Source organism: Chlorocebus sabaeus, chromosome 2 (genome assembly GCF_047675955.1).
Source record: "Chlorocebus sabaeus isolate Y175 chromosome 2, mChlSab1.0.hap1, whole genome shotgun sequence".
Classification (NCBI taxonomy): Eukaryota; Metazoa; Chordata; class Mammalia; order Primates; family Cercopithecidae; genus Chlorocebus; species Chlorocebus sabaeus.
Genome location: NC_132905.1, coordinates 12,517,504 through 12,532,464, shown reverse-complemented (window position 1 = coordinate 12,532,464; position 14,961 = coordinate 12,517,504). Strand labels below are relative to the sequence as shown.

At 46.5% G+C, this 14,961-nt stretch overlaps 1 protein-coding gene across 1 annotated transcript in view; it reads right to left on the bottom strand.

The window, feature by feature from the left end:
* Window positions 1-1,286: 1,286 nt before the first annotated feature.
* ATP9A (ATPase phospholipid transporting 9A (putative)) overlaps window positions 1,287-14,961 on the bottom strand; it is a 169,251-nt gene continuing 155,576 nt past the window's right edge. Inside the window, exons 24-28 of the mRNA XM_073005782.1 lie at window positions 14,611-14,675; window positions 13,032-13,140; window positions 12,066-12,123; window positions 9,317-9,520; window positions 1,287-5,858 (exon numbers count right to left, since the gene is read on the bottom strand). Coding sequence (XP_072861883.1) covers window positions 5,722-5,858; window positions 9,317-9,520; window positions 12,066-12,123; window positions 13,032-13,140; window positions 14,611-14,675 — 573 coding nt within the window. The 3' untranslated portion in view covers window positions 1,287-5,721. The remainder of the gene's footprint in view (window positions 5,859-9,316; window positions 9,521-12,065; window positions 12,124-13,031; window positions 13,141-14,610; window positions 14,676-14,961) is intronic.

Here is a 14,961-nt window from a genome sequence, read left to right as displayed (position 1 = left end):
CAGCTGACATGTGCCGATTAAATTAGGGTTTCTCTGGCTGGGCACGGGGGCTCATGCCTGTAATCCCAGCACTTTGGGAGGCCAAGGCGGGTGGATCACCTGAGACCGGGAGTTCGGGACTAGCCTAGCCAACATGGTGAAACCCCGTCTCTGCTAAAGATACAAAAACCAACCGGGCGTGGTGGCAGGAGCCTGTAGTCCCAGCTACTCAAAAGGCTGAGGCAGAATTGCCTGAACCTGGGAGGCGGAGGTTGCAGTGAGTCGAGATTGCACCACTGCACTCCAGCCTGGGTAACAGAGTAAGACTCCATCTCAAAAAAAAAAAATAGGGTTTCTCAATGTTGGCACTTTTGACACTTTGGGCTCTGTTGTGGGGACCGCCGGTGAATCATAGGGTGTGCGGCAGCATCCCTTGCCTGTAGCACTTCTCTTCCCCGAGCTACAACTGAAAAGGTCTTCATACTGCCACCTGTGCCCCAAGGGACAAAAATCACCCGATTGAAATCACTGGATTTCAACTACTTCCTACACAACAGCTTTTTTTTTTTTTTTTTTTTTTTTTTTTTTTTTTTTTTAGCCGGAGTCTTGCTCTGTCGCCCAGGCAGGAGTGCAGTGGCACAGTCACGACTCACTGCAGCCTCAACCTCCGAGGCTCAGGTGATTGTTTCACCTCAGCTTCCCAAGTCGCTGGGACCAGAGGCTGAATGAAGTCAATACACCCAACTCGTTTTCTTGTATTTTTTTGTACATGAGTTTCACCACGTTATCCAGGCTGGTATCAACTCCGGGCTCAAGCAATCCTCCTGCCTTGGTCTCCCAAAGCTGGGATTACAGGTGTGAGCCACTGCGCCCAGCCTTAAACTTTTTTTCTTTTTTTTTTTTTTTTGACTAAAACTTAACTGACTGTTACTAAATGTTCCATCCCTTGATTTAAAAAAAAAAAAAAAAAAAAAAAGATTCCAGAGTCATCAAGGTCTGTGTATAGAAATACAATATGAAGCTTATGGTTTTCATCTTATTTTCCATTTATATCTATCACCTTTTGAAATTCTGACATGTCTGGGATGGACAATAGTACAGAATAATAAATAACATGCATTGATTTGTGTGTGCGTGTTTTTTTTTTTTTTTTTTTGCCAAAATCAAAATAATTTTTTGAACTGGAAAGAGTTTTCTTTACATTTCATGTACCATGAAATAAAGAGAAAATAGGAGCATTATAATAAAAAGTCCTCATTTTGACACCAGAATTCATGTTTCTGTACAAATTAGAATAATCCCCCAAGGCAGAACGTACACAAGCTTTATTGGGCAACAGCAACAAGCCGCGCTGGCAAACAATGAAAGTAGAGTTGTTCAGAAACACGAAAGATCGTATGTGTGTCATCACAGCATCGAGAATTTAAATCATCTGGAAGATCCTGCTAAATTAAAGCATACTGTGCCAGAGCTCCCCTCTAATCAAAAAATGCTGTCCTGGTGAAAATTTGCAACGAGGATTACAGAGACAGAGATCAACTAATGAGGAAATCACGGACTCTTACATGAGTTTACAGTTAACCCCACTGCAACAAAATAATAAATTAGCCATAATTTGTTTTTTTGCAAATACCATGCCCCCCACCTGACCCCACAAACACAAGTCACTGACAGGGCCCAGCTATGTTAACAGACTGTGCCTCAAACCATGCTGTGGTGGAGAAGACGGATTCACGGGTAATGCCGCTTTGGCCTGAGAAGATGCGTCAGAGCTCCAGGTGGAGGGTGCTCACACTGCAGGATGCTTTGCAGTTCCATTCAAAAACATAATATATTTTTTTCCAAGAAGAACTGGACATAACTCATGGGAATATTTTAAATATATATAAACAGCAAAAAAAGCTGTACACTAAAAAAGGGGGGAGAAATAAAATCTGTTGTATTTACAAAGCTCTTTGTATATGTTTTTAAACGAAAACAAAGCTGGGAGTGATAGAATTTTAATGCAATGAAAACCAAACAATTCTTAAAAAAACTTTACATGATATTCTCTCGCTATCTCTTTCACACACACACGCACACACACCCCACACACTTCAAACATACAGAAAAGGTTAAAAATGGCTGATAGGTGTTTAAGTAGGATGGAGCAGAAGAATGTACACGTCCCATTTGCAATTTTGGCAAAGATTTAAAATGCTGCCCTAAAGGCACGCAAGCATGCCCAGCCCACCCCAGTAAAAACAAGACAACGTATAAAAAGAAAATTCTGGCGGGGGTTGGGGGAGGCATTAGCATATCGATTTCCAATGAGCACAAAATTCAAAATACATTAAAAACTAGTATGGCATACATTTTCAGCAGAGAAGAAACTGAGGAAATGTTCATAAAGAGACAATGGTTTTTAAGGTTTACTGTCACAAAAAAAAAAAAAAAAAAAAAGGGTTTCACTCCAGGGGAGCGGAACTGGGATGGAAATTTTACAATGCTAGTTCCAGCACGTGGCCTATTGGCCCCAGGGGCTGGAAACGGGAGGTCTGCTCCAACTTTAAGATGCTCCCTGGGATGCCTTCCAAGCAGCTGGAGTTAGTGCCACCTGTCTCACCTGGCACCACAGGCAACACACATGTGCACATGCATGCTTTCAAAATGAGGATCAAAACTGTCCCATATAAGAAATTACTCAAGATGGAAAAACTAGTCTGGTGATTTTCTTAGAGGAAAAAAAAAAAGAGAGAGACAAAAAGGAAGGAGGTGGAAAAAAAAAGAAACCAAATAGATCCTGCTGCCCCGTCACACAACCATCACCAAAAGACATGAACAACAACAAAAAAAATAATAGAGGTTCTTACTCTGGCAGAAATAGCTAGTGTTGTCAGAGGGCACAGGGAGCTGTGAGTTTTGCTTTCAGGAAAAGTGTTCAAACAGTGCTGACTGTGTACCTTGAGGCCCTCTGACCTCAAATTAAATTGGCTGTCAAAGACTTAAGGCCCATGGAGCTCCCAGGTGAGAGTGTCAATGGCGCTTTATGTAAGTTCTTTCCAGATTGATGAACCAAGATAAAGGTCAACTGAAACCTTATGCTTAAGGTTTACAAACTCAGGAGAGTTTCTTGTATAGTAACTCTAGTTTCTTGTTTGCTTATTTCTTTGTCTTCCCCACCACAACTAAGATAGCCTCTGAGAAGTGCCCAAGCACCCCTGGGGTTCTCTGCTGGGCTTACAGTCTGATCTGATTTGTGCAGGTAGAGATCGTGTACTCTCACTGGACTGAATCCTCCTGCCTTTGCGTCTCCAGTGTTTGAGAAGCGTGGTGTGGGCATTCCTAGATGCTCAGGGACCGTCCAGTGAAGGGTGTCAGCCAGCTGTCCGTGGATGGGATGGGCCAACCACGTGGTAGTTTGCACTTGAGTTCTGGTCCTTCTCACCCTTGACTGCCTCCGCCCCAGTGCGGCTGAGACAACAGAGTAAAAAGGTTTGTAGAGAACACTGACGAGTACCTTCCACTTCCAGCTATGGCTTCTTCAGCCCCTCCTGGAAGCATTCTCCCTTGAAGATGTCAACCAGTATCTTAAGTGTTGGCTTTAACAGTCAACTTGTGCACCTCCATCAAAATTGAGAATAGAAGGAAAAGGCCAGGGAGACCATCTTTATTCTGCTTCTGCCGGAAACCTCTAAAACCTCCTGATGAGGCTCCCACATGCCCTGCCTGCAGGATCCAGCATCCCGAATCTCCGAGCAAAGCCAGGTACAGAGTTTCCAAAGTGTTAACAGATCTATCTTAAGACTTCCCAGAGTTACAGAGCCAGGTTCAGGGTCTGCAGACTCTAAACGGGACTATCTTAAGACTTCCCAGCGTTACAGACTGACCTCCAAGAAAACAGAGGCTTAAAAACTTCTAACACAACTTTCTCCTCCACCTTTGAAAACAGAAACTCACTCAATGAAGACGTCAGATTTGCTCAATCTTTCTGAGATTTCTGGACAAAGATCCTATCCTTAACTATTCATTCAATACATCTTTTCTGCCAACCTTTTCCCTCTGGCAGAAATGGCTGAATCAGATAGGGGAAAATACTGCAAAACTGCAGAATCCTAAGACAAAATAGATGTGGTGTCAACGGCCAATTTATCAGTACCTGCAACGTAAAACATAAAGTCATTCTAGAACGTTTTAAAAGGACAACACAAAATACAAAAGCTTATCAGGAGTGCTCCAAAGGCAAGGGACTCTCTGATCCTCATGTCTCCAGGTCTCCAAGAGCAGGAGTTAGTAGGCGTCAGACACCAGCCTGTAACGCACATCTCTGAAGCACACAGAAGTAGCGCCAGGCAGAGGGTTTGAAGGATATGTACTCATCAAGAAGTAAATGCAAATCCAAGATTTCAACCACACTTGGCTCTCGAAGATCCACCAACTTAACCCTTATGGCATGCATATGTGGCTTCTGCAAGAAGTGACTTGAAAACCCAAGAATGCCTTGCTCTACCACGTCCAGTGACTGCAAACTCCCTTCCTCCTCTGAAACAAACCACAGCTTTATAAGAAACATGCACGCATATAGTCCATCCTGGTAGGGGAGAAATCTTTACCACTGGCTGCCTTTCAGCAAGTTCCCCTTGAAATCTGCCGGCAGTGGAACAGATCCCAGATCCCAAAGCTGCAGGCTGGGCGTCCTCCCACCAGGGGTTCCTTGTTCTGAAAGCTGCCACCAATGAATGGCAGGCCGGCAAGATGCCTCTGCCTTTGTGGGGTCATCCTCCACTGTGCCTCCTAACAGGAAACAGGCTTCTATGGAAGAGTCCCAGCCCCCTGACCTTTCCGCTTTGGTCTTGGAGGATCTGAGTCACATCTGCCATGTTGTCTAAAGAATTAGTTGAGTCTCTTATCATACTGTCGACACATTTAGGGGCCATTCAGTGGCACGTTTCCGGCTAAAACAACTCTGCTGAGGTCGTTCTCAGACAGCCACTGGCTTTGTAATTGTTACCAGGTCCCAGTAAAGCGGGATCACACCTCTGAAAGTCTTTTACAAGGTGGCAGGTGAAGTCAACTCACACACTATGGTTGCTGAATCAGATCAAGGATAACAGATTGAATTCAGGACACTCTCTCTCCCTCTCCTCTCATTTACTGGTTACGATCCCAGGAATCCAGTGTAACTTGGGTAAGCAGGGATGGCTGGAGATGATACTGAGCATTTCCGAATGGAGATGATCGTGTGGATAAGTTTTTACCAAATGTCATTGTCTTTTCCTCCCAAACTGACACCAAGAGGCTTCTATTTTTCTGACACCTCTTTGTAAGAGCAAGAAAGACATAAAGAATACATACACATTAGGACTGTTAAAAAAAAAAAAGAAAAAGAAAAAAACACAAGCCTTCTACAACCTTCAGCTACACAGAAACTTTTATCACGTGACGACAAAATTCAAGTCATAAGGAAGCTCGCACAGTGACCCACATAAACCTCCCAGCTGAGCCACCAGCTTTAACATATTCACATTCACTCAGACATGAAGAACAAGGGGTTCAGACAGGCCCAGATGGGTCTCTTTCAGGACCCTCCCTCCCGTTGATGCAGCGTTAGGGCTCCGTTTAGGCGCAGAGCCTCTTCCCATTAAAACTGCACGTGTTAGCAATTACTGCAAAATCCACAGGTGGCGGTTAATAGAAATGGAACTTGAGCTCTGTCCATCAGTGAAGCGCCGAGGCCAGGGCCCCCTCCAGCGAGCACACGGCCTACGATGTGAGCTTTGAGTAGCTGGGGGGAGAGAACCGTCTTCGCAGGTACTTGAGGACATACAGAGGGAGGCAGCTGACCAGAGTGATGACGGAGACTTTCCACAAGAATGACAAGGTGGCGATGAAGTACACATCTGCAAGCAAACGGGAAGACAGCAGTGAGCAGGCAGGAATATTCCACAAGGCACGTGTGGTCCAGAAACAGGTGTCAGAGCTATCAAAGGGAAAGTCATCTCCCATTACAAACACACAGCCTCCTGACATTGGCCCTCTCCTTCCATGGACTGTAAGGGAAGGTACCATGGCTGAGAGCACACAGCGCCGCCAGCTTGATATTCCTCGCTCTCTCTTCTGTAGCTTCCTGACAGTGAAATGCTACTTTCAACACCCAGGAGAAGAAAACTATGGGGGCCACTAGATGCAGTGGCTCATGCCTTAATCCTAGCACTTTGGGAGGCCAAGGCGGGCAGAAGACTTGAACCCAGGAGTTTGAGACAAGCCTGGGCAACATAGCAAAACCCTGTGTCTACAAAAAATACAAAAATTAGCCAGGCATGGTGGTGCATGCCTATAGTCCCAGCTACTCGGGAGGCTGAGGTAGGAGGATCATTTGAGCCCGGGGAGCTCAAGATGACAGCAAGCCAAGATTGCACCACTGCACTCCACCTGGGCAACAGAGTAAGACAACGTCTCAAAAAAAAAAAGAGAGAAAAAAGAAGGAAAGAAAATTACAGGGGAAGAAAACTCAGAGATGCTTTTGATTTGGTATTGTCTAACAGTTGGAGAGTCTTTCTTCCTAAGCCCCGGCCCCTGGCGAGCGGAAAGTGACATTCAAATGCACCTTCTGCTTCTAGTGGTGGTCACAGAAAGCCACGGGATCAATCTGGGTCATGGTGCAAAGTGGGCTCAGACCCCCTTGTCAGACACAGGCTTAGGCTGAGCCTCAGGGACTCTGATGGAACGTGTGGGGTGGGCGCGCAGGGAAACTGCCTTTCCTGCTGCACGATTATAAACCTGGTTATGAAGTTTTCTTAAGAGAGGAGTGACAGCTTGTGGCTTTCAATATAGCAGAAGCCAGAGTAAGCCCCTTCCCCAACTTTTGAGCACAGGATGCTGAAATGCAGCTGGTACTGAGGCAGCACCTACTAAGTGCCAGGCCCAAGGCTCAACCCACCCTGTGGTTTTCCTACACCTCTGACCCGGCTCTGTGGTGTGTCCCTATCAAAAACAAGTTGAGATTCCTGAGCAGGGGCCACATCTCTGTGACCACCTCAGGCCCAAGCCTTTGAGCACACAGTAGGTCTCACAAAACGCTGTCTAGAGACTAGTGACAAGGGTGGAACTGCTTTAAAACTCCACTTTTTACAGCGATGCTCCTTTAGTTCTTGGAGCATGCAATAAATGCTCACAAATCCTTTCTAGAAACTGGTGCCGCAACTGTGAAACCTTTGCTTTTCAGGGGATGGTTCTTTTACCTTTACTAAAACCTTCAGGAGCTTTGGAAGCTGTCAGAAGAGCCGTGATCAAAGATGCTTCCAGGGTAAGGTCGAGTTTCTCTGCCTTTTTCTCGTTATTGCCCCTTAAGGAAGCTTTTTAGACTTCTTTTCATCCCTAATCAACCAGCTCCATGAAATGTTAATGTCACAGGTATACTGTGTATCTGTTTATAATATTATAGATACATCTCCTTTATATGTAAAGGATTAGGGTTTGTTCACACCCCACCAAAGACCCATGTTGGTTCCCCAGGTGGTGGGACCACATCACCCCCACTGAGAAGGCCTGGGGCAAAGGAGCAAGGGATGGGCCATTGCGGGCCCTTGCAGGCTTCCCACGGAGGATGGGGCATGAGAAGGTTGTCATAACTGAAAGTTTCCCCCAGAGAGAGTCTATCTGCAATCTTGAACACACCTGAGCTTCTTTAGCAGAGAAGCAGTCTCGGGGCCCTGCTCCCTCAGTTGATAAAGGAGAAACAGTATCACTCTGAGGGTTTTTTGTTTAAGTGACACAGACAGAAACTTAAATGCTTCTACTGAAGAGGAAAGAGGTGTAAAGAGGGCCGTCTGCTGCACCAGCTAGACTTTTAGGATGACCCCTGGTCCTGAGGTTCCAAAGCCATAGCGGCTTGAGTTTGCCCTGTGCAGGGTAAACCAAGATTAGAGTTCAGAATCTATCCACAGCACAACACAGAAAATGCTGGGTCATCTGAACTGTGCCCGTGTTCCAAGTTTATGACACTGAACTAGAAATAGGTTTCTAGACAGGAATTAAAGCCTGTGTCAGCACCCGATGGGGTCCGTAGCACAGCATGGGGTCATCTGGGTGGTCCTGCAGGGACTTGTGGCTCAATCAATTGGGAAGAAATTAACTGATATGGCAAAGCAAATGAGGTCAGCATGGAAGGGTGATGAAACCAGGCTTGTCCACCCAGAGACAGTGGCTGACACTGGACAAGCCCAAGAGTACCTGGAATCACTACTGAGGTCAGAGAAATCTGCTGCCACCCCACCTCAGGATGGGCCGACACTCCCCCATCTCTACATTCCCATAACTTTATTTATTTATTTAGAAATGGAGTCTTACTCTGTCACCTAGGCTGGAGGGCAGTGCTGCGATCTCAGCTCACTGCAACCTTCGCCTCCCGGGTTCAGGCGATTCTCCTGCCTCAGCCAACCAAGTAGCTGGGACTACAGGTGTGCGCCACCACGCCTGGCTGATTTTTGTATTTTTAGTAGAGATGGGGTTTCACCATTGTTGGCCAGACCAGTCTCGAACTCCTGACCTCGTGATCTGGCCTGCCTCAGCCTCCCAAAGTGCTGGGATTACAGGTGTGAGCCACCGTGCCCGGCCTCCAAAACATTTTTTATTTGGGGTCTGCCTGGGCGTCTAGCACCTCACCCCGTTTTTCTCTTGGTAACTTTGATCACATCTGATACTCCTGTGCTCACAGACTCATTAATGTGTGTTCATCATGTGTTCCCAACGAGAACAGCAGCTCCCTGGAGAGCCCGTCCACCTCATCTGCCACCATAATCCTGGCACACAGCAGGGACTCCCACGTCTACAGAACTGGCGAGTACCTTCAGCACTTGGTTTGCTGTGTGGAGCAGCAGATTTTATTCTGAGATCCATGGAGTCCCTAAGGAGCTCTATCAGGACACAGCAGCAAGGCAGGGCTGCACAGGCAAGGTTGTGGGGCTCGGCACCTCCCAGCACTGCCACTTTGCCATCACAAGGTCCCTTTTATCAGTTTCATAGATTGGACTTCAGATTAAGATTTCAGAGAACAAAAAGGTTTTGTGGCCCAAAAAAGGCGACAGAGCAAGACTCCAACTCAAAAAAAAAAAGAAAAAGAAAAAGAAAAACACTGTCTACTGCAATCACACCCCATCCTCAATTTCACACCCTGAAGCACAACTACACCTGTCCCCAGGGAACACCTGTAAAAAAACGCGGACGGCTGAGCGGAAGGACGGCTGGAGGAAGAGCCCAGGCCGAGCGCTGGGAGCCCCCTTCCCTCATACGGCAGTGAAACCTCTGGGCCAGATTCACTGGGGGTGACAGACGGGGCTTAAGCATTCAGGGGTCTTACCGATGAACTCGTGTAAGAACACCAGGGAGGCGATGTAGCAGGCCAGGCTGAGCAGCTCGGCCACTGTCATGAGCCAGTGCCAGGTCTGGATGGTCAGCGCCACCATGAGCAGCTCGGTGAGGATCAGCGAGGTGAAGGAGATGGCCACGATGTGCACGAACTCCGACTCAAACAGCAGCAGCGCGCCGTACATGATGGTGCTCCCTGCAAACGCCAGAGAAGGGTGTTCCCCTCGCCCCTCCCTGCAAAAGCTGCGCCCTGCTCACTCACACCTGGTTCCTTTCCGTGTTTTTCATTTAGACATGAAAGGTATCACTTATTACATGAGGTTAATCACTGGTGCATTATGCAGGTCTGAACCTATAGTTTTCTGATTTTTCCTCTTTGACTTTGTAGGATAAATAATCTATAACTACAAAGTGAGAACAAGGGAGAAAAAAGGAAGTAAGGCAGGGAGGGAGAGAATAACTGTCTAGAGTTGATGAAAGAAATAGAAAGTTAAATATAATATTTAAAATGAGGGAGCCACGGCCAGCTGCAGTAGCTCACGCCTGGAATCCCCACACTTTGGGAGGCCAAGGTGGGCAGATTGCTTGAGCTCAGGAGTTCGAGACCAGCTTGGGCAACATGGTGAAACCCCATCTTTACAAAAAATATAAAAATTAGCCAGGTGTTATGGCATGCACCTGTAGTCCCAGCTACTTAGGAGGCTGAGGTGGGAGGATCACTTGAGCCTGGGAGGTGGAGGTTATAGTGAGCCGAGATTGTACCACTGCACTCCAGCCTGGGTGACAGAGTGAGACCCTGTCTCAAAACATTAAATAAATAAATAAATAAAATGATGTGGTGACTCACACCTGTAATCAGAACTTTGGGAGGCTGAGGCAGGCGGATCACTTGAGGCCAGGAGTTCAAGACCAGACTGGCCAACATGGCGAAACCCTGTCTCTACTAAAAATACAAAAATTAGCTGGGTGTGGAAGTGCATGCCTGTAGTCCCAGCTACTCAAGGCTGAGGACTTGGGAGGCTGAGGCACGAGAACTGCTTGAACCTGGGAGGTGGAAGTTGCAGTGAGCCAAGATCGTGCCACTGCACTCCAGCCTGGGTGATAGAGCAAGACTCTGTTTCAAAAAAGAAAAAAAAATAAACCCCAATAGGTGACATGAACAGTAAATTTATTTAAAAAAAAAAAAACCCACGGCCAGGCACAGTGGCTCATGCCTGTAATCCCAACACTTTGGGAGGCCGAGGCGGGTGGAACACGAGGTCAGGAGTTCAAGACCAGCCTGGCCAATATGGTGAAACCCTGTCTCTACTAAAAATACAAAAATTAGGTGGGTGCAGTGGTGGGCACCTGTAATACCAGCTATTCGGGAGGCTGAGGCAGGAGAATTGCTTGAAACCGTAAGGCAGAGGTTGCAACGAGCCGAAATCATGCCACTACACTCCAGCCTGGACAAAAGAGCAAAACTCTTTCTCTCAAAAAAAAATAATAATAATAAACCCCAAATATACATGTTTATTTGTAAGTTATATATATGTACCTGTCCAGATATATAGAAATATTAGGACCATTTCACAAACATATGCACTACAAAACATACATAAAAATGGAAATACTAAAAAAGAATGAGGATTCTGGGCACAGTGGTTCATGCCTGTAATCCCAACACTTTGTGAGGTTGAGGCAAGAGAACTGCTTGAGGCCAGGAGTTTGAGTTCAGCCTGCGCAACACAGTGAGACCTCAAGTCTCTACAAAAAATACAAACATTAGCCAGGTGTGGTGGTGCACACCTGTAGTCTATGATGCTGAACTAGAAACAGGTTTCTAGATAGGAATTAAAGCCCGTTGTCAGCACCCCATGGGGTCCACAGCACAGCATGAGGTCATCTTGCTGGACCTGCAGGGACTCTTGGCTCACAGTCAATTGGGAAGAAATGAACTGATTTGGCAACTGATTTGGTGGTGGTGCACACCTGTGATCCCAGACTCAGAAGGCTGAGGTAGGGGGATCACGTGAGTCTGGGGAGGTCGAGGCTACAGTGAGCCGTGACTGCTCCACTGCACTCCAGCCTGGGCAACAGAGTGAGACCCTCTGTCGCCGAGGGTCTCACTCTGTTTCTATATATTACATAAAATATATTTTGTTGGTATATAAAATCTATTAGGTGCACTACAAAACATACATAAAAATAGAAATACCAAAGAAAGAGGATTCTGGGCACGGTGGCTTTGCCCTGTGTCTCAAAAATATATAAATAAATATATATATATGTATATCTATTTTATATATACGTAAATGTAAAAGAGTTAGAAAAAATAAATACAAACAGAAGTTTTGCTATTTTCTTCTTATACCCCAAATAGGTCATCTTACAAAGCCTCTGTAGTCTGGGAGACTCCCTCTGGAGGCCACTGAAGTAAACATGTTTTTCCAAAACTACGACTTGATCTGACTCTCAGAAAAGGTTTCAGAACATCCCAGAAAGCAACCACCTTTTGCCTCGTGGGTAGAGCAGCCCCACAGGCTTTGACTACTGTCCGCTGCCCTCCTCTGGCTTCACTACCTCATTTCTCAGACAGCACCACTGCGCATGTTTGATGTTCAAGTCCTTATACAGGGTGATCAGTGTCTCCCCTGGGTCACGCTGCCACCCTCCTTCCTGCTTCTTCTACAGGCAAGAAGGGGACACCCTTGAGTCAGTGCCAGAGCACAAGACAAACAGGTGTCTCCACTCATCCTTACCTTGATAGATGCTAATCAAAACCCATATTAAGAATGTCTTGTAGGACAATGGTCGTCCCTAAATGAGAGACAGAGAAAGGTTAGAGCCGGTTTCGTAGGGGGCTCACGCAGCATCAGTGTTCACGTTATTCTCCCGCTAACTAGACAAGGCAACCCATCTGTCTTCATCAAAAAAGTGGCTCACACATATCTGAACACATTGGAGGAATTAGTTCTTTAAAAAAAGAATTGGCCAGGTGCGGTGGCTCACATCTGTAATCCCAGCACTTTGGAAGGCTGATGCAAGTGGATCACTTGAGGTCAGGAGTTCGAGACCAGCCTGGCCAACATGGTGAAAAGCCCTCTTTACTAAAAATACAAAACTTAGGCATGGTAGTGCATGCCCGTAATCCCAGCAACTCAGGAGGCTGAAGCAGGAGAATCGCTTGAACCCAGGAAGTGGAGGTTGCAGTGAGCTGAGACTGAGCCACTACACTCTAGTCTGTGTGACAGAGACTTAGTCTCAAAAAAAAAAAAAAAAAAAATTAACATTAAATGGGAATAAATCTTCCCTTGGGTAAAAAACCCTTGAAGACAAATAAAATTATACACATGCCTACGCACACACCACCATACACACTTTTTGGAAGTGTACACAAGAACATCTCTGGGAGCAAACGTAAGTGGCAGCTGCAAAGCAGAACTGTCAGGGGCTTTTTCGAAGTCATGAGTTGGCTTGTTTTCAGTTTATCTATTACTGTACTCTTTCACGTTCTTTATAATAGTGCATATATTACCGCTTTAAGAAAAAACGTAAACTCCCACACCTTCCCCCCAAAAGAAAGAAAGCTACCAGTTCAAGTGTGTTCAAATCAGAAATGGAGGGTCTGTGCGAAATAAACTAAAAGGAAAAAAGCAGGGAGGGAAGGAAGGAAGAGAAAAGGAAAGGAGGAAGGGGGGAAAGAGGGACTGAGAAGCTAACAGAACCTTGAGAAGATCCTTGTAGAGCTCAGGATACAGCATGGCAACTTCCGACTTGACATCTTTGTCCAGGACCAGAGAAAACACAGGAAACATGGTGTAAATTGTGGAGTACCTGGGAGAGAAAACCGCCATAGGTAAGACCTGGCCAACACCATCAGAGCTATGTGCTATGCCAGCCTCCGGTGCCCAAGTTCCATCCATGCCTCTAACAACTATTTACTGCTTGTCTATGATGCTCCAGAGCTGGCTGTAAGCACCAGAAACCTAAGAGGAAAAATGGACAAAAATGTCTGCCCTCAAGAGCTTTCATCCTGGTCAGTGAGTCAATAAACAAATAAATTAGGTAAATTGTATGTGTGTTAGAGATAAGTGCTAAAGAGAAAAATATAATGGGGTAGAGGAAATAAGATGTGTGTGTGTGTGTCTGTGTGTAGGGGAGTGATGGTACAATTTTAGAGGCTGAGGAACAGAACATTTGAGTGAACACCCACAAGAGGTGAGGGCCAGCCAAGCCAGTCCCAGGAGGATGAGCTTTCCAGGGAGAAGGAACCACCAGTGCAAAGGCACTGAGGCGGGAGTGGCTGTCATGTCTGAAGAGCAGCCAGAAGGCCAGTGGGGCTGGGGCTGAGGGCGACAGAAGAGGAAATGAGGACCCATGGGGAAGATGGGACTAGGCCCTGGAAGGTCGCACAGAGCACAGCTCAAGGAACCCCTGACCATATTCTGTCATGTTCTTGTACTCTTCTAGAACCCGACAAAAGACAGGCCGCTTTTCCGGTTAGAAGCAGGCGACATTCCAGGGCCTCCTCTCAGGCTGAACTCATCGGCCAACACAGGAGGATGGAGAGCGGACTCTGTGAGACTCTCCAGAGCACAGCTGGGCTGCCGGCGCCCTCCGTCTCCTCCTAACCAGGAGTGGCCTCAGCTGCATGTATCTGTATCTAGGGCACTCAGTAACCAAACTCCACCTACCTGGGTGATTCAGAGACTGAGCACATTCTCTGAAAAGGTCAGAAGGATCAGCCTGAAGTTCCAGGTCAGTAATGGGAGTGGGTTTGTGGGTCGCAAAGGCTCAAGTGACACCATCTCTGTCACTGTGGCACAGCAGTCAAGCTCTGTTACTTGCACGTCCCCGAGGCAATGGACTCGGGCCCTCCTTGGAGCTCCAAGGACGGGACTTCCACTGGGCTTGGTTCAGGCCAGGAGGGTATTTTTCAGATCCCCCTTCCCTTTTTATTAAGACCCCAGTGAAATCACCAAGTCTGCAAACCTTCCGCCTTGCTCTCCTCAATCAACTGATAACCCTGGAGTAATTTTTCAAGACCAGGTATAAATGGCAAAGTGCAACACACCACATACATCTCCAACTCCACTTCCTCCATCTGGTTAAGGGCTCAACAGCTCAAAACCTGGTTAATTCAAGGAGGTTCTAAAGCATGGTGCTGGGCCTGCATTCGCTGGGGCTTTGTGGGAAGTAATGTGGCTTAGGAACCCAAGAATTTTCCCACCATGTTTCTTCTCTCTGCTGTGGCATTTGAAGAAGGTTTTGTAAACAATTAATTCCTTGGCAGGATTTCCTTACCCAATGATGAGGAATCCTTGATAGAGAGGGACGGAGGCAAAGTAAAACACGGAGGAAAAGACAGCCTGTGCCAAGGAGAAAGGAGGATGTCACCAAAAGTCATGACAAAATCCCTTACCTTTACAGAATAAAAATAACACCTGATACTTACATAGCACTCACCCTCGCCGACACTGCTATAAGGTACTTTACATGGATTTGCTCATTTCATTCTCACAACATCAACAACAACCCTATGAAGTAGGTACGATTCTCATCATCCCCATTATGCAAAGCAGAAAGTGAGGCACAGAGACGGTACGTGGCTTGCTCAAGCCCACACAGCTCCTAAGCAGCAAATCCAGGAATCAC